We start from the raw sequence: 22,140 nt of genomic DNA, 5'->3' as shown, positions 1-22,140 counted from the left end.
TTTAATTTTCATGTGGTGCCATGTGATTGATGAAAATTTAAGATGCCAACCTAGTTAGGATGTTAATCTTTTATAGTAATGCCTAATATGATTTTATAGAATTTTATATGTTCTGAATGTATTGTGTGTATAATGCAGACCACATAATATGTATTTATACTATTGAATAAAAACAATTATAATAAAGGCACATAATAATATGGAATTAATCACCCTAATTTATGAAATTATGTAACGGTTGATTTTTTAGAAATCTGTAACCACTAATTATATTCTATCATATTTAAATAAATAAAAACAGCGCATGAAATTCAAAAAACTAAATTAATACCTGAGTCCCTTTCCAAACCATGGTAATCTTACTGTTTTCTAACTCAATAGAAACTAGACTTCCTTGATAAAAGCTTGCTGGTATGAAGGAAAAAGGAAATCCATGCCAGCAAAGCCATCTAAGATCTTTGGAAAGATATTCAAAATCTCCAACAAGTTCTACACCAGAAAGTTGGAGCAACCTGAGTTTCTTCATGTTCATAAAAGCTTTAGTGCTTAGAGATTTTGTATTACTTCTTGGTAGCTTCAAAGTCAATCCCTCAATAAATTTTGTTCCCTATCACCGAAAAAAGGAACAGTAAAATATGCATAACTAAAGATATATGGCAGCAAAAACCCTGATGAAAAATACCATCATTTTCTCTACAGGAGCTAAGAGGAAACAAACAATTCACAACCAAACAAATTATAAAAATTCTTGTGACAATCAATGGAACAAATGGATGCTAAATAACCAACTTATAAAGGTGTATATTGTTTCCATTAGCTTGTAATACTAAAATAATAAATGAAGGTCTTACGGTTTCTTTTGATAACACATCAAGCACATCCTCATGAAACCATAGCCTACTACGCTCCTCAAGCTCCATTGGTGATTTTGAACGAATAATTTCCCTTCCCATGTCCCGTAGCAAATCATGCATTCCAAGTCGGTTCTTATCATCCACAGTTACAAGACTTCGCTCTACCAAGACACGTATTCCATTTTCTGCGAAAAGTCCACAACCATTCAATATATGTATAACATCATTTCGATCCTTTCCTATGAAGAAACATGCTATATCAAGAAATATTCCTTTCTCAGTATCATCACTTAAACCATCATAACTTATTTTTAACTTCTCTTGTACTTCATCATTAGGAATTTTCCTGAGTTTTTCCAATACAATCTTCCACTCTGTAACCTCCATATCAAATAAATAAGACCCAAGGACTTCAAGAGCAAGTGGCAATCCCCCAGCATAAGCAACTACATTTCTTGAAAGTTCAATAAAATCTTCTTTTGGACTTGCTTGCTTGAATGCATGCCAACTAAAAAGCTCAATAGATTCATCTACATCCATTCCTGTCATTGCGAAAACTTGGTCAACTCTTTTCCCTCTAAGTAAATGTATGTCTCTGGTTGTGATGATTATTCTACTCCCTGAACCAAACCATTCATGATTTCCACACAAAGCATTTAATTGTTGTAACTTATTTACATCATCAAGTATAAGAAGTATCCTTTTACGGTGAAGTCTTTCTCTTAATATGATTTTTCCTGATTCAATGTTATGTATCTTTGTATTGTTTTCTTGGTGGATATCAAATAGAAGTCGTTCTTGTAAACAAACGGGGCCAGCTTCTTGTCCCCAAACCTCCCTAATATCTGCAAGGAAACTCCTTCCCTGAAAATTGCGGCCAATCTTATTGTAAATTGCTTTTGCAATAGTTGTTTTACCAATGCCTCCCATCCCCCATACCCCAAGTAGCAGAACATTGTTTGATTGTTTTTGTTCTAGCAATTGAACCATTTCTTGCACTCGAGATTCTACTCCGACGGGATTGTTGGCAACAAACAACTCTGTCTTATCCAACAAACTTGTAACATTTTTAACAATATTTTTTACAGCCTCGCTTTCATTCCTACAACAAAAGCCATGCTATATGCATCAATATAAAAAGAAAATTTGAGTAAAAGTTATACTTGTATAAATGTGTGTTGCTTTATTAAGTTCATCTAATGCACTATATTTTTATTTTTGAAGAATTATTTCGTAGCACATATTTCAGTAACTATTCTTCAGAATGGGACAAAAGAAAGTTAGTGGGAGAAGAAGCTGGAGCTATACAACTGAGAATCTAAGTAATTGAAAACTAAAGTGAAACAAAGACTATTTTTTAATAGTTTTTAGAATTTACTTTTCTGAAACATATTTTTCATTATTTTTTTTTGCTTTATAAAAACAATTTTTGTTTATGAACACGAAACAAACATGCTCTTGTTCTTAGTACTTTAACCAATGTTTGTTTGATTTCTTGAAAATTAAAATTTGTACATCTGTGATACATAAAAATTTGAACTATAAAGTAATGGTATTTCATTAATAAAAATAATGAGAGAAAGTAGAAGTGTTTCATTACCTAGAATTGAGGATAACAACCGCGGAGATGCCAGCAGCCTCACGAAATGTGTCCCTAGCACGCTTCTCGATGCAGTTGATCTCATTATCCGTTATTCCCCTTCATAAATATTATGGATTTTATTTGTTAATTTTAGAGACGAAGTTCAGTAAAATTGGGAGAAGGTGGGTGTTTCATTACCTGTAGTGCTGAACTACCAACCTCGAGATGCTAACAGCTTCAGAGAGTGCGATCCTCCAATGTTTCACAAGGCTCTCTATCCGATTGTAAGCCTTCAGCTTTTGAACACTGTCATACAAGTCATGAACTTAATAAATGTTAGTATTAGTGACAATGTTAAGTAACAACAAGAAAGCACAAAGTGTTTCAATTATCTCTCGAAGAGGAGTGGTAGTGAGAATCTCTTTGACACTCTTTCTAATTTTCTTTTTACTATTTGTTAAAATGTATTAGAACTTGAAATTTTAGACTGATGATGGTAGAAACATTGCGGTCAAAAGAAACATAATATATGTTGTTGGAAGTCCCACATCAATTAAATATAAGATCAATTTAGAGTATATAAGTAGGTCTAAACCTCACTTTACAAGCTGGTTTTATATGGTTAAGTTAGGATTAAAGTCCACTTCTTAACATGGTATTAGAGTCATTGGTAGAATCTATCCTAACGAGATTTGTGGTTTGTGGGGCATATTGTTCAACCTCCTATTGAACCACCTATTATGTCTAGTCACTTATAAGTCGGTTTTGTGTGGCTGAGCTGGACTTAAAGTTCACTTCTTAACATATACATTATAAAAAAATTACAAAAATATAATTGTAATGCAAAAGTAATGATATAATGTCTAGAATTTCAAATAATAATAACATCATATCAAAACACCACAAATTTGAAATTCAAAACTTAAAATAAATACAAATCATAAAAAAATGTCTTAAAATTCTAATAATCTAATTCTTCTTTAATCCCAACATAATTGTCTTCAATATTATCATCAAATGGGGCATATCCTTCTTCCTCTTCCCCTTCTGAGAAACTCTTGTCGAAGTTAAGTAATTTTTCAAACTAAAAGTCAAAGCTATCATGCAATTCTTTCTCAACCCCAATTTGAATTTTCTCTTTACCCCTTCCTTGTTGGGGTTAGACTTACGCCTAGAACTTTCTTAGAAGCATGAGAAGACATGTTAGAATATAATAAGTTGTTACACATTTCTAACAAATCAATCGTTACATAGTCTTGGAAATTAGGATGATTGATTCCTAATTATTAGGTGTTTTTATTATAATTGATCTTTTAAAATAAGTATAAATACATATTGTGTGGCCTGCATTAGACCCACAATCCATTCTGAACATATACAATTCTATAAGATCCAATAACAATACCACCACTTAGTGGTTGCTTTCTTTCATTGGTTGCTTGTCACCTTATATAAACTATTAGTCCTCCAACTGCTGCAAGTTATGATTCTACAACAATTGTTCAGTCAACTTCCTTGTTCAAAAGTTAAAATTTAATTTCATGATAAGTAGGAGCGGGTAAATTTGCTCCATAAGAACCAATGGTATCCATCATATGTAGAAAACTTTTCAATCTCATGAGGTTGAATGACAAGCCAACTTGGTACCAAAACTAAGCAATCTATTGATGAACCAAGACCTTTAAATTTTCTTCACATGTCTCTTTGATGTTATCTTGCCTTAGTTTTTCTTTTTTTTGCTCTTCTCTATTGCAACAACTAGATTTCTACAAAACATATGCATTGATCGTTTTCTTTCACCGCTATTTCTCCCTTTATTATTACTAGCAATAGAAATTTCAACTTCATATTCACTCATGATTATCATTAGTTGCACTTTATCCAAGATTTACAGAGGAGCGAACTGTTTTTTCTCTATATAATTACCAAAGTTCTTCTCTCACAATTTTCAGAGCCTTAGGGCAAGCAACAACGTTGTTTTTCATGCCTTTTCCACATCACAACCCTTCTTCTTCTTCACACCTTTACTATCACATTTGTTCCATGACCACTAGCCGTTATCCAGAACCAACTTTTGATAACACTGGTCTTCTCTCTAAAGTTCTAAAACAATAAGTTTTAAGTCCACTTTAGACATCCAAGTGGATAGCACACCTTTGTTTGATCAAAAGTTGTTTTTGAGTAAGTTTATCTTTGCCTTTTTTCTTTTTTTGAGTTGGTTTAATTGTAAAAGTTGTATGTTTAAGATAAAATCTTGCATGTGACAATTTTGGGACGAAGATGAATCTTTCTTAGTTTAGGAGTGTGATGTTATGTTTAGAGCAGAAAAGTAGAAAGCTTAAGCATGATATAATAAAAACTGAAAAGGTAAAGGACACTAGTCTTACTATGATAGAACCTTAGGATAGACTATATAGAGGGTATAGATGTGACTTGGTCACGATAATATATTTTTTTGCAAGGATGTATTTTTTATCAGAGTTGTTGAGCTTATATATTTTGAAAATGTAAAAATTTGTAACTTTGATAGTTTTGATATATTAGCCATGATTTTGATAAAGGCTGTCAAAAATTACTGATTTATGTTATGAATTATTTGTGGTTGAAAAAGTTGTGCAAGTTATTGATAAACTTAGTAGGTCTGAGTTTTAGTTTAAGAGTCTTTGAGAAATATGTTCATTTAAATATACAATGAGTTTTAGTGCAAATAAGTTTTGTTTGATCATATTAAATTGAATGACTAGAAGGAAATGTATTTCTTTAAACTTGTTAGGTATGGGAACAAAAATTAAGAGTTATTGTTGCTTGTTTTTCTTGGAAAAGCTTAATTTTTCGTGCGCAAAGATTAGTTGATTACAAAATAAGGTTACACCACAAGAAATTTGATGATCTGTGAGGGAAATTAGCGAGGGAAAATTTTACTCGCTAATCCCTCCCTAATTAGAGACAAATTAGCAACAAACAAATATTACAGCAAAGTTGTAGCTAATTAGTGAGGGACTAGACAACACATAATATGGTAGCTAAGTTGTAGCTAATTAGTTAGGAATTAAACACAACATAAATATGGTAGCTAAGTTGTAGCTAATTAGTTAGGGATTAGACATAATATAGATATGGTAACTAAGTTGTAGTTAATTAGTTAGGGATTAAACACAACATAAATATGGTAACTAAGTTGTAACTAATTAGTTAGGGATTAAACACAACATAAATATGGTAGCTAAGTTGTAGTTAATTTGTTAGGGATTATACACAACATAGATATTGTAGCTAAGTTGTAACTAATTAGTTAGGGATTACAACATAATATGATAGCTAATTAGTTAGGGATTAGACACATAATATTATAGCTAAGTTGTAGCTAATTAGTTAGAGATTAGATATAACATAATATGATAGCTAAATTGAAGCTCATTAGTTATGGTTTTAACTATAAAATGATTTTGTTGCTAATCCAAAACTAATAAATAGAATTTCTTATTAAAAAATAATATACAAATTATTCTATAAAAAATAAATTTATTAAAGAAATTTTTAAAAACTATAAATATATATAAATATATTTATACTTATTTTATATTAGTTTTGAATTTATTAAGAATAGAAATAAACGGTACCTTTTTATATTACGTATAATATTAAAAATATAGGAAAATTTATTAAATTTATTTTTGGAGATATATTAATATATATAAACAAATAAATTTTATATACAATACCAAAATTGAAATATAAAAAATTAATTTGAGTTATTCTTAAAAAAATTTAAATGTTAAATTTAAGTTATTTAATAGAATATATACTAAAATATGGAAGTAATACTTTTACATTTCTATTTAAAACTACTAATAGTGCTATCGTTATTATTATGTGCAAAATATCTAATTAGATTAGCGACCTTTTTTCCCAGTGCTAAGGAATGACATCCAAAAAACGCACCACAGCTGCTGAACTTCTCACCTTGCCTTTCACGAGTCGCGTCAGCTGAACTTCTTCTCCCATTTCCTTTTCCACATTGTCGTTTCACTTCTTTCTCTTTTCATCTCTATTCCGACTCCTTTCTCCGAAACCCTCAATTTTTGTTTGCGTCTTCGATGGCCCTCCCAAGATTCGTATCGATCTCCTCTGAAACTACTTTTTTCTCATCTGCCTCACTTGCCACATTTTCAAACCTTAATAATTGGAATTTTCGAGATTGGGTGAGTGTACGAAGGGCGAGAGCTATAGGAATGGTGTTGATGCAGTTGTGATGTGCTTTGACAACTCATCCAAACATTTCTATTATTGGATTGTGGTGCTAAGAAGATGACGTTGAAAGTGATTGTGGTGGCTTCTCCGATCAATTTCCTCTTCGGATTCTCGATTACATTGTGGCTCGTCTTCATGTAAGTTCTTCAATTATTTTTTTACTTTTTCAGTATACCTCTTACATTGCGCAATATTGCATGCTCTGTTAGCCTCTTACATTGGGAAAATATGATTCAAATTTAATTAGTTAAAGCGTTTTCTTCAAACTGTCCAAAGCTGAAACAAAATTTCTACCTAACGTTGTTGCCTGGTTTGCATGATCTGTGACTTGTATCTTTGCCATTTTTTCCACCACATAAGACATCATTGTTGGAGCAGCTAAAATCCCAAGAAACAAATGAATTGTAATGGTGTAAAGGACGGAGCTATAATAGGTAATCTAAGTCACATATCATCAAGCTACCTAGGAGAAAAACGGAACAGACCAAAAACTAAACTAAGCAACCAAAAACACCTTAGGTTATGTCACTGCATTGAGAAAAAAATTGCAGTTGTATAAATTAAGGTTATTACTTTCATGATTACTTCAAATATGATTGTGAAGGAGTTAAGTGATCTTGTAACCAAAATTTTGGAGAAATGTAGGGGACCTAGTGTTTTCTATGTCTAAGGGGAGGAAGTTACTACTGCCTTTGGAATTGTTGAACAATTACATGGAGACGGCAAAAGTGGAATATTTTATTTAACATTACAACTGCACATTCTTCCAACTCTTCACCACTGTTAATTTTTTCTGAACTAAATACTTCTTCCTGTTGTTTAGTTTTAATTAAAAAGTAGTGTTCAATTTAGAATTAGGATAATAGCAACTAAGGTATAGTTAGGATTGGACACTAGTATGAGCGTTATGGAAGCAAGAGGATGCAGAGAGGGTGGTGGAATAAACGTTTAAGCACTTTGGAAGGATTGATATACTTGTGAATGTGCGGCTGGGAACTTCCTTAATGTCGGCAGAGGATCTCTCCCCTAATGGCTTTCTAATAGGTTTTGTCTGTGTCACCTCTTCTTATTGAGAAGTGTCATTAACAATATGTGATTTCCATTGCATCTTCATTGTGATTATGTTGAAGGGTTGTCTAACTTATCTCATGTAAGTTGATTGGTGTAAATCCCTTTTGTACTTAAATCTGATTAATGGAATTTTTAGATTAATCATTTATGATCTAGTTTTGGCTGCTTGAACATCGGTTATTCTTATTTTAAAGATGTTATCAGTGACATCAATCAAAGAAAAAACAATGTAGTTTTTGTCTCAAGAAATTACTTTTCCTTTGACAAAAGGACACATGCATTTTATGTTGGCTCTTTTTTAAAGGGCTTACTGCCCCTGACCAGACAAGTCAGCTACAATGCAAGGTGGATTACTTGAAGATCAATTTCTCCTTCCTGTTATTTAAAACAATTTCTCATTTTTGTAGTACTAAGTTATTGTATCTTAACCTTTGCAGGTGAGACATGTTCCTGGATTCTACCATTGTAGCTTACAACTAATTTGCTAAGGATTAGCTAGGGATTTGCTACAAACATTTTGCTAGGGATTAGATAGGGATTTGCTACAACTAGTTTGCTAAGGATAAGCTAGGGATTTGCTACAAACATTTTGCTAAGGATTAGCTAGGGATTTGCTACAAACATTTTGCTAGAGATTACCTAGGGATTTGCTACACCTAGTTTGCTAGGGATTAGCTATAGATTAGCTAGGGATTAACTATGGAGTAGTTCCTTGGCTAATTAGCTACCTATAATTTAGCTTCGGTTCATTACCCTCGCTGTTTTCTCGCTAATCCTTCGCTAAATCGTTTTGCTAGGGATTAGCAAGAGATTAGCTAGGAATTATTCCCTCACAAATCTGGAAATTTGTTGTAGTGTTAGTTGCTAAAGGATTTACGCAGACTTATGGTGTTGATTATGAGGAGAGATTTTCTCTCGTGGCAAAGATGTATATAGTTAGAATCATTCTCTTATTGACAGCTTATTTTGGTTGGGAATTGTAACAATTTGATGTGTAAAATGCTTTCTTGCATGGACAATTATAGAAAGAAGTCCTGTATGAAAATTTTCCCAAGTTTTAGGCTTACCGAAGAAGGGAATAAAGAATGTAGGTTGAAAAAAGCCTTGTATGGCACTTGCTTGTGATTATGGCTAAACAGATGCTTATTGGTGTGGAGACAAGGAGGATAGGAAAAGTACTTGTATGACTCCCTTGAACCAATTTGAAGGTGTCTTGCTGTTTTCTTGGTCACTCTCAAGAGACTGCTCCTTCCAATCTTGGGAAAACACCCCAATTCGTTCTTGATCTAGATAACATATAAGAACATAAGCTTTTTAAACAATGACTCTGATACGATGTTTGATATGTATAAGCCATGAGAAGGAAAAATATGCACAAGAGTTGTTTAATGAAAACTTGTTAGGTTTACAGAGGAGTAGGTTCACTAGGGATACAATACCAATGAGACCTGAGCCCAACCACATAAGGCATTGACACCATTCTCAATTCAAAATCTTAAGACGATGGGCTTATGAGTTTTTATCCTTATATGGTGCTTTTCTTTCTCATTTCTAGCCAATGTGGGACTTAGACTCACACTTGGATTCTTAACAATCTCCCCCTCAAAGATTAGTCCCTTCCACCATATTGGTACACTCCCCCTCAAACAGAAGCATTCCTAACCTGAGTACTCTTTTTTTGCCTTTTCTGTACTGTCACTTAAGATTGAGACTTAAAAATATATGAGTAGTGGACAACAGGACCACTCTCCCTCTCTTCTATTTATAATGAAGCAAGTACATATGGAATATGAAAAGACTGCTCTAAGATACTAGACTGCTCTAAGATATTAGGCATGATTAGATACAGCAGTAGATATGGCAATAGATAGTTTCCCACACTCAACACCCTATACATAGGGTTAATGATACAATAGGTAATAATTCTAACACTCCCCCTTAAGCTGGAGCATACAAATTGTATGAACCAAGCTTGGAACAAATGAACTCAATCCGAGGTCACCTTAATGACTTGGTTAACATATCTGCAAGTTGGTCATTTGACCCAACGAACTCAGTACAAATTTCCTTCGTCATCAATTTTTCTCGAACAAAGTGGCAGTCAATTTCTATGTGTTTAGTTCTCTCATGAAACACTGGATTTGATGCAATGTGGAGAGCAGCCTGGTTGTCACAGTACATCTTCATGGTCTGAATTTCACAAAAGTTAAGCTCTCGAAGAAATTGCTTTACCCATATGAGTTCACACGTGAGAGACGCCATTGCCCGATATTCAGCTTCAGCGGTGGATCGAGCCACTACATTTTGCTTCTTACTTTTCCAACAGATAACATTTCCTCCAAGGAGGACACAATATCCCGTAGTAGAGCGTCTGTCAATAGGAGAGCCTGCCCAATCAGCATCACAGTACCCAGAGATTTGAACATTTCCTTTATCTTCATATAGCAAACCTTGTCCTAGAGCCTTCTTGAGGTACCTTAAAATACGGATGATGGCATTCCAATGTCCAAGACATGGAGTCTGCATAAACTGGCTAACAATTCCAACTGCGAAAGATAGATCAGGCCTCGTAATAGTGAGATAAATTAACTTTCCAACGAGCCTCCTATATCTCTCTGGATCGGAGAATAATTCGCCTTCTTCTGTTGTTAACTTCTGATTTGGGTCCATAGGACTCTCTACTGGTCTGCAGTCAATCATACCTGTTTCTTGTAATATATCAAGAGCATATTTCCTTTGAGAGATTACAACTCCATCTTTTGACTGAGCTACTTCAATGCCCAAGAAGTATTTGAGGCTTCCGAGATCCTTGGTTTGAAAATGTTTACACAAGTGCTCCTTCAGTTGAGATATTCCAGTAGTATCATTTCCTGTAATAACAATATCATCAACATATACTATTAGGTAGACACATTTCCCAGGAGAGGTATGTTTGTAAAAGACTGAGTGATTTGCCTCACTGCGTCTTAACCCAAATTTCTGAACAATGGAGCTGAATTTTCCAAACCAAGCTCGTGGTGATTGTTTGAGGCCATATAAAGATCGATGCAATTTGCATACCATACCAGACTCCCCCTGAGCAACAAACCCAGGAGGTTGCTCCATGTAAACTTCCTCCTCAAGATCACCATGAAGGAAGGCATTTTTGATATCCAACTGATGAAGCGGCCAGTGACGAATTGCTACCATTGCAAAGAAGAGGCGAATAGTAGTCATCTTGGCCACGGGAGAGAAGGTGTCACAATAGTCAAGGCCATAAACCTGAGTGTACCCTTTTACAACCAATCGGGCTTTGAGTCGATCAACCTGACCATCGGGGCCAACTTTACCCAACGACAACCAACAGCCTTCTTACCCGAAGGGAGGGGCACGAGCTCCCAAGTATGATTGCTTTCAAGAGCCTGCATCTCTGCAATCATGGCTTGTCGCCATCCAGGATGATCAAGTGCTTCATTCACATTTTTGGGAATAACAACAGAAGACACTGAGGATAAAAGTGAACAATAGGAAGGCGATAATCGGTGATAGCCAAGGTTGTCAAACTCGAGAGTTTACGTAAACTCGTGAGAGTCCAGTAAACTCGAATCGTAAACTCGAATCGTAAACTCGTAAGAGTTTACTTTACATGAAAAAAATTTTTATATAAATAATATCTTAATTCAAACCGGTCCATAAAATTATATAGCTTAAAAGTATTTAAAATAAATAAATTCATACAAATACCGTAAATCATAGATTCAAATATCTGTCTAATCCTCTAATGATATCATCATCTTCATACAAATGGTGCAGTGCAAGTGTGACTGTGTTCGACCCAAAGCTGAAATAAATTCAAACACTTAAACAGTGCACTGCAGCTGGGAATAAGTGAATAACATCCGCCAATAGAACACCCAAACCTAGGAACCACACTCGTGAACCTCGCTCTATTGAGAACACGCAAGTGGAATGGTTGTCGACGGCCACCGCGACGGCAAAGCGAGCAAGGATGACGGTAGGAGAGTGGTCGATGGGGAGTGCGAAGGCCGCAAAACTACTCGCGAGCAAGGACGAAGGCTGCAGAACTGCTCGACGGTTGTTGATGGCTACAGAAGTGCTCGCGATGGCCACAGGACAGGTCGCGATGGCCACGGAACAGGTCGCGACGGCCATGAAAGGGGTTGCGATGGCCACAGAACGACTCGCGACAACCACTCGACCCCGTTTCGATTTCCAATTTTTTCCCCTTTTGAACTCGCGAACTCGCTGAAAACTCGCGAGTTTGAACGATTCCGGCGAGTTCATTCACGAGTCCACCGATTCTGCTTCAAAACCGAGTTTGCTTGCGAGTTAACTCGCTGGGCATGACCAGGCACGCAAACTCGTCCGAGTTAACGAGTTAACTCGCGAGTTTGATAACCATGGTGATAGCTAAGAAAATTATAAATGGGATGTGGATTTCGAGAGGAACGAGTACCTTTTCTGAGAGCAATGGGCCAACCTGAATCACCTTCACTAGGAGTCGTGGGATCAAGAGACAAGGGAGAAGAATCTGAAGTAGGGGATTCACCATGTTCTTGAACAACTGGACTATTCGTCGGCGTCCTGTGTTGGAGAGAATCAATAGGTGGAGATGATGGCTCAGGAGGACTTTGGTCGAGACTTGGAGGGACAGGGACATTGGAAATATTGTACTCAACCACGGGAATAGGAAGGACTTGCTGTATGACATGGACATCTTGAACAGATGGAGAGAAGTAAGGGGTCTGTTCAAAAAAAGTAACATTGGCAGACATGTAATATTTCTTGGTTTCAGGAGAGTAACATCGATACCCTTTTTGAAGTCGTGAATAGCCAAGAAAACACATTTGAGAGAGCGAGCAGCAAGCTTGTCTAACCCGGGAGACATGTCATGAACAAAACATACACAACCAAAAACTCTAGGAGAAGTGTGAAAGCGAGGATTGTCTGGAAACAGAATGGAGAAAGGGACCTTATGATTGAGAGAGGAAGATGGCATCCGATTAATAAGAAAACCTGCAGTTAAGATGGCATCTCCCCAGTGATGGACAGGAACGTTGGCACTAAGCAAAAGGGTACGAGCAGTTTCAACTAAGTGTCTATTTTTTCTTTCTGCTATACCATTTTGTTGTGGCGTATGAGGACAAGTAGACTGGTGCAGGATACCATGGGAACTCAAAATATTAGAAAGAGCAGACGAAAAATACTCTTTGGTATTGTCACTTCTTAAGATTTTAATTACTTGACCAAATTGATTCTTGATTTCATTCAAAAAGGATGTGAAGAGGGATAATAATTCAGAACGATCTTTCATAAGATAAACCCAAGTACATCTCGAATATTCATCAATGAAAGTAACAAAATACCTAAAGCCAAAAGATGAGACACGACTAGGTCCCCAGATATCGGAATGGATGACAGAAAAACGAGAAGTACACTTTGATTGAGATCTTTTAGGAAAGGTATATCTAACATGTTTTCCTAGTTGACATGACTCACATTCTAAAGTCTGGAGACGACTAAGTTCAGGAAACATTTTCTTTAACTTGGACAGGTGAGGGTGACCAAGCCGATCATGTAACATTTTAGGATTGGGGGCTGCAACACATGACACACATGGACGAGATCCAAAATGGTATAATCCGCCCGCTTCATATCCTTCTCCAATCTGTCTCCCCGAGCCACGCTCCTGTATAACAAAAGATTTGTTATCGAAGGTTACAAAGCAATTCAATGTTTTGGTTAACTAACTTAAGGAAATTAAATTGAAAGGACAATTAGGGACAAAAAGGACAGATTTTAGATTTAAGGACGGAGATAAGATGGCTTGAACGACTCCCTTTGAGGATGTTTTAGAACCATTTGCGAGGGTTATAAAATGAGATTTTTCTTGGAATGAAATGGTTGAGAACAAGGAGGTATTACCAGAAATGTGATCAGAAGCACCAGAGTCAATTACCCATGAATTGTGACCTTCCATGGATTGAGAGATGCAAACAGTTGATGTACTTGGAGCTTGAGATGACTGTGCCAAGCTGTTGGATTTGAGGCGTAGGTACTCTTGATACTCGTCCTCAGTGAACTTGGAGTCAGTAGTCTCTGCCTGGGAGACATTGGCTGCTTTGGCAGGAAATCCATGTAAAGTGTAGCAGTTTTCTTGGGTATGACCCATCCTTTTACAATACGTACACTGAGGACGCCCACGACCTCCACGTCCACCTCCTCTAGTTCCACGACCTCCTCTTCCTCGGGTGGCAACCATGACAGATGGTTCCATTACAGCAAGAGTTTTTGGAGATTGAAGAGTTGGAACACGTATCATGCGGGAGATCAAAGTTTCCATGGAAGGAACCTCATGAGAGGTCAAAAGCTGATCTCGGATATGATTAAAGTCTGGGTGTATAGCGCGGAGGATCATTACCATATAGTACTTGTCAAGTTTTTTCTTCATTTCATCTAGAGAGTCGACTTCCAAGAACATTCGAAGTTCTTCCACAGCAGCTTGAGCGTCATTCATGAATGACATCATATCATGGTTAGTCATTTTCATAGATGCCAACTTGTTCGCCGAATCATAGAGGCGTTGAATATCATTTGCATAGATATTCTGAGTTCGCTTCCAAAACGAGTGGCAAGTTTTGAAGGCCCGTAGGGACATCAAAAGTCGTGGTTCCACCGATTGCCACAATAGAGCACATAGTTGGAAATCCGCTTGTTTCCACTGTTCAGCTTTTTCAGAAGGTACGTGGCTGCCATCTTTCTCAAGGTGTTCGTGGTGTCCTTGACCGAGAAACCACATCTCGACAGCAGCGGACCAAGATAAGTAATTTTGGCCATTTAGTTTCTCGGACGTAATGCAGGGGCTTCCGGAGAATGAAATAGCACTCCCAGTTCCTCCAGTGGCCATGATATGATCAAGAGAATAAATGAAAACAGAGAGGATACTGGAAAACAGTGAAACAATGACGATTTTCGAATTCAAGAGTGACGATTTCCACAAGAGGTGCCACTGGACTTCACCGGAACAGAGATTTGAGGGTCAAAACGGGTAGAGGAGGCTCCGGCGACGGCGACGGAGGTGGCGCGACGACGAACTGGCGACGGGAAGGCGGCGCGTGGGCGGCACGCGCCTGACTACAGCGAACAGAGAAGACGCGCGTGGAGGCGGTTCAGATCTGGTGGTTTCCGGACGGAATTGCGTCGGTGGACGGCGGCGGACGGTGGCGGACGGCGGCGGACAGCGGCAGAGGACGCAAACAGTGGCGGACAGAGTTGAAATGTTGTTTGACAGTTCAGAAACGAGGTTAACCGAACTTGGACAGCCGCGGACAGCGGCGGTGACTAACGGCGATCAACCGCGGACAGCGATGACGGACCAGATGAGACAGAAACCAGAGCGGGATCGACCCGCTCTGATACCAACTTGAGACTGAGACTTTAAAATATATGAGTAGTGGACAACAGTACCACTCTCCTCCTCTTCTATTTATAATGAAGCAAGTACATATGAAAAGACTACTCTAAGATACTAGGCATGATTACATGCAACAGTAGATACGGCAGTAGGTAGTTTCCCACACTTAACACCCTACACATAGGGTTAATGATACAATAGGTAATAATTCTAACAGATAGAAGATTATAGATATCTTTTTGTAATTATTACTTTAAGGTTAGAGTTCTCTATAAATAGAGACTGATGTACGGTTTCAAATGAATCAATTTGAATACAAAATCTTCTTTCTTTCATATTAATTTGTCAAGTTGTATAAATTATGAAAATATATGTATATGGTTTTAATATATGCATAGATATTACATTTCAAAACACTATCTTACCCTATATTTTATGTTTGTCCGTTGCTTTTAAATTGTAATGATCGAGTGTTACACGGGAATAGATGATGTTGCAAGAGTAAAATCTCATCACAGATAAGATGTAGAGGAGGGAAAGAAAAATATCTTTTTTGTTTTTTAAAAGATGTATATATTGTAATACTATAATTCCCTACAAGGAGGAGGGAAGTTTATTTTGAAAAGACTTAAAAGTGTAATGTAAAATATTTGTATGCTCAATTTCTTATGACGATTAGTAGTAATGTATCTCTTGGTGAGATGTGATAAAAAGCTATAAAAAATTATAATAATAAACAAATTTCAACTAATTGTAAAAGTGTTGAAAAAAGAAGAACATCTAAAAGAGCTACTAAAGTTACCCTTACCTCGGTGTATAGACTGCATCTTTTGAGATGCCATAAAGTGCCTTCATCCAAATCTTCAAAGCATATCTACTTGATACATTTCATGAATTTCATAAATGTAACTTTTTGGAAAAATACTATGCAGTAAAAATTTGAAAGTTGGAACTATTTCAATTACCTCCATTGTAAGTCTTTATCCATTGATATACCATGAGCTTCACAAAGTTTCTCCCTCCAATGGTTCTGGAGGTTCGATATCTCACAATCAATCGTTCCCTCATCAAAACTGGAAACATGTTATGTTACAAATTTTATAATTGTTATTTTAAGAGAAAGTGTACCGTAACAATCTGAAAACAGAAAGTGTTTCAATTACCTAAAATAATCAATCGCACCAGCTTTCTCAGAAAATGCTTCACTCCAATATTTTATGTGGAGTTTTATCGCATCACTAATCCCCATTTCTTCGCTTCATACATGTGATGAATTTCATAAATATTATTTTTTAGATATAATGTTTAGTGAAAATATGATCAAGCATTAAATGTTTCAATTACCAAGAATTCAAGATCGCGCCCCCTGAGATGCCAGCAGCCTTAAAAAGTGCCTCCCTACAACGCTTCACGTTGAATTCTATCACATCAGAAATCTCCATGTCTCCACTGCATATATGTAATGTAATTAATTTCATAAACCATATTTTTAGACACAATGTTCAAATGTCTTGTCTCCCACATTCAAGATTTCAACATCAATCTTCTAGCCTGACTCATTGAGGACTGGTTTTGGCTAGGAATGGGAGGAATCTTCTAGCCTGACTCATTGTAAATGTCTAATACATCCCAAGGATCAACATTCCATTCCACCCAAAACCTCTATATGACTTAGTAAGTGGAGGTTTGCCCCTACTTATATACTATAATTTGGTTTTTTCTTTAGTCAATGTAGGATATTTAATGCATCCCCTCACACTAAGGACATCATGCATGGGAATTAAGGGACCAGATATAATGGCACGACATGCCATAATCTCGACTAAAATAGACTCTTAGTGGTTGTGTTACCATATTAGTAAGTTAATTTATGCATAACTCATCCTCACAAAATTGACTTGTAAGAATTGCTCCATTTATATACTATAATTTTGTTTTATCTCTAGTCAATGTGGTTTTTGTGTTTAAATTCAAGTCTAAAGAGAACTTAAGAATGATTCTTGTTGCAGGATCTTGGAATATAAATCCTAGAATCATGAGGTTGTCTGCAAGCTAGAGTTCTATCCAAGGACCTAAAGGAACACTTATATAAGTTTGGCTTAGAACTTTTTATTTACCGCAAGATTACTGGGTGCCTAAGATACTTCATGCCATTGCAACTAGATGTTAAGAAGTTGATTTTAAACCTAAGTCAACCCCACAAAACCAACTTGTAAGGTGGGATTTGTGAATTGGTCTTATCACTAGTCAATGTGGGACTTCCAACACATCCCCCTGATGCAGAGGCATATATATCTCGTGCTTAGGACAAGACATTTAAGAGTGGTCCGATAGCGGGTGGAAATAGACCCAACAAACAACAAATTTCACTAAGATAGGCTCTAACTCATGATTCTAATACCATGTGAAGTATTGAAAAGGGAAATCTAAAAATATCTAACCGTTAGGAACCAAAATTGAAAAGAGAAAGAAAAGAAAGGTCTTTTATTCAATGGAATGAAAACAAAAGAAAATAGAACACTCTCTCTTTCAAGGGCTTCCCCTTCACAAAGAGCTAAAGCTCTTCCCTTCCTCTTTCCTCAACTTCAAAAAACATACCCATGACTTGAAGTGTTTTGTAATGCTCTTTCCCACTCATTATGTTTCCCAAGATCTTGTCACGAGGAAGACGATTGGAACTATTAAAGAACAAGGAAGGTTGTATTGTTTTAACAACTTAAGAACAAAAGATAGTATTAATACACAAACAAGTATCACTTGTCTCCCATCTTCCAATACTTTTTAGTCATTTAAACATGATATTAGTCAACTTGCAAAACACCATTGTGCCACATATCCTCCTAATAATACAAAGAGTGTCGATCCTTTTTTGATTTAATTCAATTTTACGTTTGAGGGTTTACATCAAATTATAGTATATCTAGTGTCAAATGGTTTGTCACGTTTATTGATGATTGTACACAGGTTACATGGATTTTCCTCATGAAAGAAAATTCTTAATTTTTTACTCTATTTGTCAAATTCTTCCATATGGTAAAAACATAATTTGGGAAGTCAATTAAACATTTACGTTCTAATAATGCAAGGAAAAATGTAAATCATGATATCTCTAAATTCCTCCATAAATGGTGTTCATGAATTTACTTGTGTGGAGTTGATACACACCACAGCAAAATGACATTGCTGTAACACAAAAAAACATCTTGAGGTGACAAAAAAGAACACTTCTTTTCCAAAAAAATATCCCTAAATCTTATTGGGGACAGATTGTCCTCACTTCTTCCTATCTTATTAATCAATTACCCTTTCGAGTCTTAGATGGTCTAACTCCCATTTAGTTCATGTCTTTCTTCTTTCTATTTGTTGCTTTTCTCTCGAGTTTTCACAGTCGGATGATTGGATGTGTTGTTTTTGTCCATATTCATAATCAGTTTTATGTAAAATCAAATCCTAGTGTTGTTAAATGCATAATCATTGATTATGCATCGAGTAAAAAGGGATATTGTTGTTACCATCGTCTGAGTCAAAAGGTTTTCTTACGTCCATGGATGTTACGTTTGATGAAACTAAATCCTTTCACGAACGTCCTCAACTTTAAGGGGAAAGTTCATTTGAAGTTGAGTCTTTTGAATCTCTTAAGTGATCTTTTATCCCTTTTATACAACGATCGTCTCTCATACTACTCTTAGTACTCCTGATACAACTCTTGCCACATCTAGTATGAATATCCTTGAAGCTACCCCTAACAAGGGTATCTTTGTTCAGAGCCAGGGTCAACCCCAAAAATTAGTCATGCTTCTGAAGTTGCTCCTAACAAAGGCATCTCTATTCCTAAGTCAGGGACAACTCTAGAAATTAGATATCCAGAGTGTTTCTTCCGTATACAATAGCAGAACAGACAAAGACAACCTAACCTAATCCAACTCATGAGATTAACAAGTGTTATGCCTTACATGATCATCCTTCTCGAACTGCTGCTGCACTGGTCCAAATTGATTCTCCCTCACAACCATCTAATGTGGATCCTACTTCATCTAATACCGCAGAAGACTATGTTATTCTCAATGACTTTCTCAAATGGTATGAGAATCGTCAGAAACCTAGTTGTACTGCTTTTGTTACATACACAAGTATATTTTTTTGTTGGCCTAACTCACTTTACTTCCCTTGGACTTTGGGTTTTTGACTCAGGTGTCACAGACCATATTACAAGTAACAAATCTTTGTTTTCTTCTCTATCTTCTACTGGTTATTTACCTTCGGTACCATGTTTGATGGATCTAAGGTCTTATCCCATGGTATTGGTACTATTAATCTTTTTCCTTATTTATCCATTGATAACGTTCTTTATGTTCCTGAGTCACAATTTAACTTATTATCTATAAGTCGTCTCACCAGCTCCATTGATTGTGTTATTTCTTTCACCAAAGATCTTGTTGGTTTACAGGACCGGAGTTTAGGACAGATGATTGGCACTGGATGTGAGTCTCAAGGTCTTTCTCACCTACAACCTTTTGCACATGTTTGAACGATTATGGATTCTCCATCTCTCCTTCATGCTCAGTTGGGTCATCCTAGTCTTGCCAAAATGTAATAGCTTGTTATCAGTATGTCAAATTTATCTAATTTGTCGTGAGTCATGTCAATTAGGAAAACATAGTCGTAATTCGTTTCCTCATAATGTCCAACAACGTGCTTTGTTCCCTTTAGTCTTAGTTCATTTTGACATTTAGGGACCCAGCTATGTTATGTCCAATTTAGGATTTCAATATTTTGCTACTTTTATTAAGGATTATTCAATTTGTACTTAGTTATTTTTAATAAAAAATCCTTCTGAATAGTTTTTTATTTCAATCCTTTTACAATGAAGTTCAAAATCAATTTGGGACTTCTATTTGAACTTTGAGCAGTCATAATGACCATGAATACTTTTCACATTCTTTCAAACATTTAGAGTTATCATGGCATTCTTCATCAAAATTTGTATGCTTATACACCTCAACAAAATGGGATGGTTGAGTGCTAGACATCATGTTGAAACCACTCACACAATTTTAATCCATGGTGAGGTTCCTCAGTATTTTGGATGTGATGTTGTTCTCACTACATGTTATTTTATTTGTTAATAAGTGGGACTTCCAACATTATTAATCACATGCCATCTGAATTTTTAGATAATAAAATCCCTCATTCTATTTTGTTTGCTCATGAACTTTTTCATCCCTTACCTCTAAAAGTTTTTTTGTCTACTTGTTTTGTTCATAATTTTAGTCCTGATATTGATAAATTATCTCCTAGGTTACACAAATGTGTCTTTTTAGGACTCATTATATCACAAAAAAAATATAAATGCTTCACTTCTTCACTTAATCGCTATTTTATTTCAGCTAATGTCATATTCAATGAGTTTTCTCTTTAATTTAAGTCTTCTTCTTCTTCCAATACGATTAATATTCCTGTTATTTGTGACCCTCCTATTGTGTCTAGTTCACCTCCAGTCTCTCCAACATCCTTCTGGTGTATATTCAACGACAACATTCTCATCATTCACCAGATGACTCATTTCTAGTGCACAATCCTCCATCTCCTCTAGCTCTTCCAGCTCTAACAGTTATGTTTCAACTTCCATTTGCCCTCCATAAAGTCATACACTCTACCTGTAATTCATCTCTTCATTACATTGCCTTGAGTTACCATCAAATATCTCCATCTTTTTATACCTGCCTTTCGTCTATTCCTATTGTTTCAATTCCAAAATGTGTAGGTGATGTCGTAGGACATCCTTGTTGGGAGCCCATTATCGTATGGGAAATAAATTGTTGGTTGCAGTTGGGTCTTTGCTCACAAAGTTAGTCCTGATACTATTGATTGCCTCAAAACTCGTCTTGTGACTAAAGGTTACACACAAACTTTTGGTTTGGATTATGGTTTGTTCCCTTGTTTATAGCCATGGTTGCTCTTATGGCCTTTTTACCAACTAGATGTCAAAAATGCTTTTATGAAAGGAGATTTGCAGGAAGAAATTTATATGAAACAACCTGCAGGTTTTGTTGCTCAGAGAGAGTCTTTTGGATTGATATGTCATCTCCGCAAATCTTTATATGGCCTGAATGATGAAGCTTTGATCCCTACCAAGGGTGAAGGCCCATGGCACATGCTTAGAAGAAAGGGAGTTCCTTGAGCCCTTCCTTTGCTTTTATTTTCCTTAGTTTGAATTCCATGAATTTGGCTTGGTTGACTATTTTAAGTTGACTTGTTGACTTGTTGACTTTGACCTTAGGTTGACTTGTTGACTCAAAGATTAGCTTAACCTAAGCATACATGCTAATCCTATTTTAATTGTTTTTTAGGTTGATTAAGAGGTGGGAAAAGGAAGGACAAGTGGCGCATTTAGATGACTTTTGGAGAGTACATGTGGAGGAAAGAGAAGGAGCAAAGCTTTCTAGAAACATCTAGAAAGGATGACCACATGTCTTAGCCACCAAGAAGTCTAGAAACATCTAGAAAGAGCATCCACCTTGCCTTTGGCCAATAAGGCTTCTAGAATGTATCCATGTGCTACTTTGTTGACCTACTTTCTAAACTTTAGGTTATGTTATTGGAAATGTAATCCTTTTTAGCTTATTTGTTTTTGCTAAGAGGCCCCTAGACACGTCTATTTAAGGGGACCTCTAACATTTGTACAAGGGATGAATATTTTGGAGAAATTAAACACCTTTGTGTATCAACCCTAAGGAGTGAATGTTTTTAAGCTTTATCTTGAATTTTAATTCAAGTGGCGGCACACATCTACTCATCTTCAAGGTTGTCATGTCTTCTAGCTTAGCCTTGTAGTGGCGTACTTCTCACATTTTTACCATTCCTTTCCTTTCCATTTGATGCTTTCTTCTTCCTTTGTGTGTGTGTCTCGGGTTTTACTCTTTTTCTGTGTTTTCCACTCTTATTTGCTTTGATTTGAATCAATCCAT

The 22,140-nt window shown here is 36.1% G+C and overlaps 2 protein-coding genes and 1 long non-coding RNA gene across 8 annotated transcripts in view; 1 reads left to right on the top strand and 2 right to left on the bottom strand.

Annotated features, from left to right (window-relative positions):
* The window catches only part of LOC114166682 (disease resistance protein Roq1-like), a 35,870-nt gene that overhangs the window by 5,133 nt on the left and 8,597 nt on the right, over positions 1-22,140 (bottom strand). For 4 of the 6 annotated variants that reach the window (XM_085667717.1, XM_085667715.1, XM_085667719.1 and 1 more), the window contains 8 exons: positions 16,517-16,621; positions 16,336-16,428; positions 16,138-16,245; positions 15,981-16,046; positions 2,635-2,742; positions 2,455-2,553; positions 852-1,956; positions 332-607 (listed from right to left, as the gene is read on the bottom strand). In XM_085667717.1, coding sequence (XP_085523843.1) covers positions 332-607; positions 852-1,956; positions 2,455-2,553; positions 2,635-2,742; positions 15,981-16,046; positions 16,138-16,245; positions 16,336-16,428; positions 16,517-16,621 — 1,960 coding nt within the window. Of the gene's footprint in view, positions 1-331; positions 608-851; positions 1,957-2,454; positions 2,554-2,634; positions 2,743-15,980; positions 16,047-16,137; positions 16,246-16,335; positions 16,429-16,516; positions 16,622-22,140 lie in introns of those variants that run through there. The other 2 variants (XM_085667720.1, XM_085667716.1) reach the window with 2 other exon arrangements.
* Positions 6,250-21,900, top strand: LOC146882175 (uncharacterized). Its single transcript, XR_014985138.1, has 2 exons — positions 6,250-6,824; positions 21,523-21,900. It is a non-coding gene; the product is annotated as an uncharacterized LOC146882175 (long non-coding RNA).
* LOC146882176 (uncharacterized) lies at positions 13,499-15,628 on the bottom strand. The gene has a single exon (XM_085667721.1). The coding sequence runs from the start codon at positions 14,663-14,665 to the stop codon at positions 13,505-13,507; it is 1,161 nt and encodes a 386-aa protein (XP_085523847.1). The 5' UTR covers positions 14,666-15,628; the 3' UTR covers positions 13,499-13,504.

The sequence above is a fragment of the Vigna unguiculata genome, chromosome 10 (assembly GCF_037176805.1).
Source record: "Vigna unguiculata cultivar grain cowpea cultivar isolate G323 ecotype 2 chromosome 10, ASM3717680v1, whole genome shotgun sequence".
Lineage (NCBI taxonomy): Eukaryota > Viridiplantae > Streptophyta > Magnoliopsida > Fabales > Fabaceae > Vigna > Vigna unguiculata.
Note: the sequence above shows the minus strand (reverse complement) of the source record. Positions and strands in the feature narration are given on the sequence as shown.

Bases quoted from the DNA above. Each gene is read 5' to 3' on its own strand.
- LOC146882176 (XM_085667721.1), bottom strand. From the start codon at position 14,665: ATGGCCACTGGAGGAACTGGGAGTGCTATTTCATTCTCCGGAAGCCCC.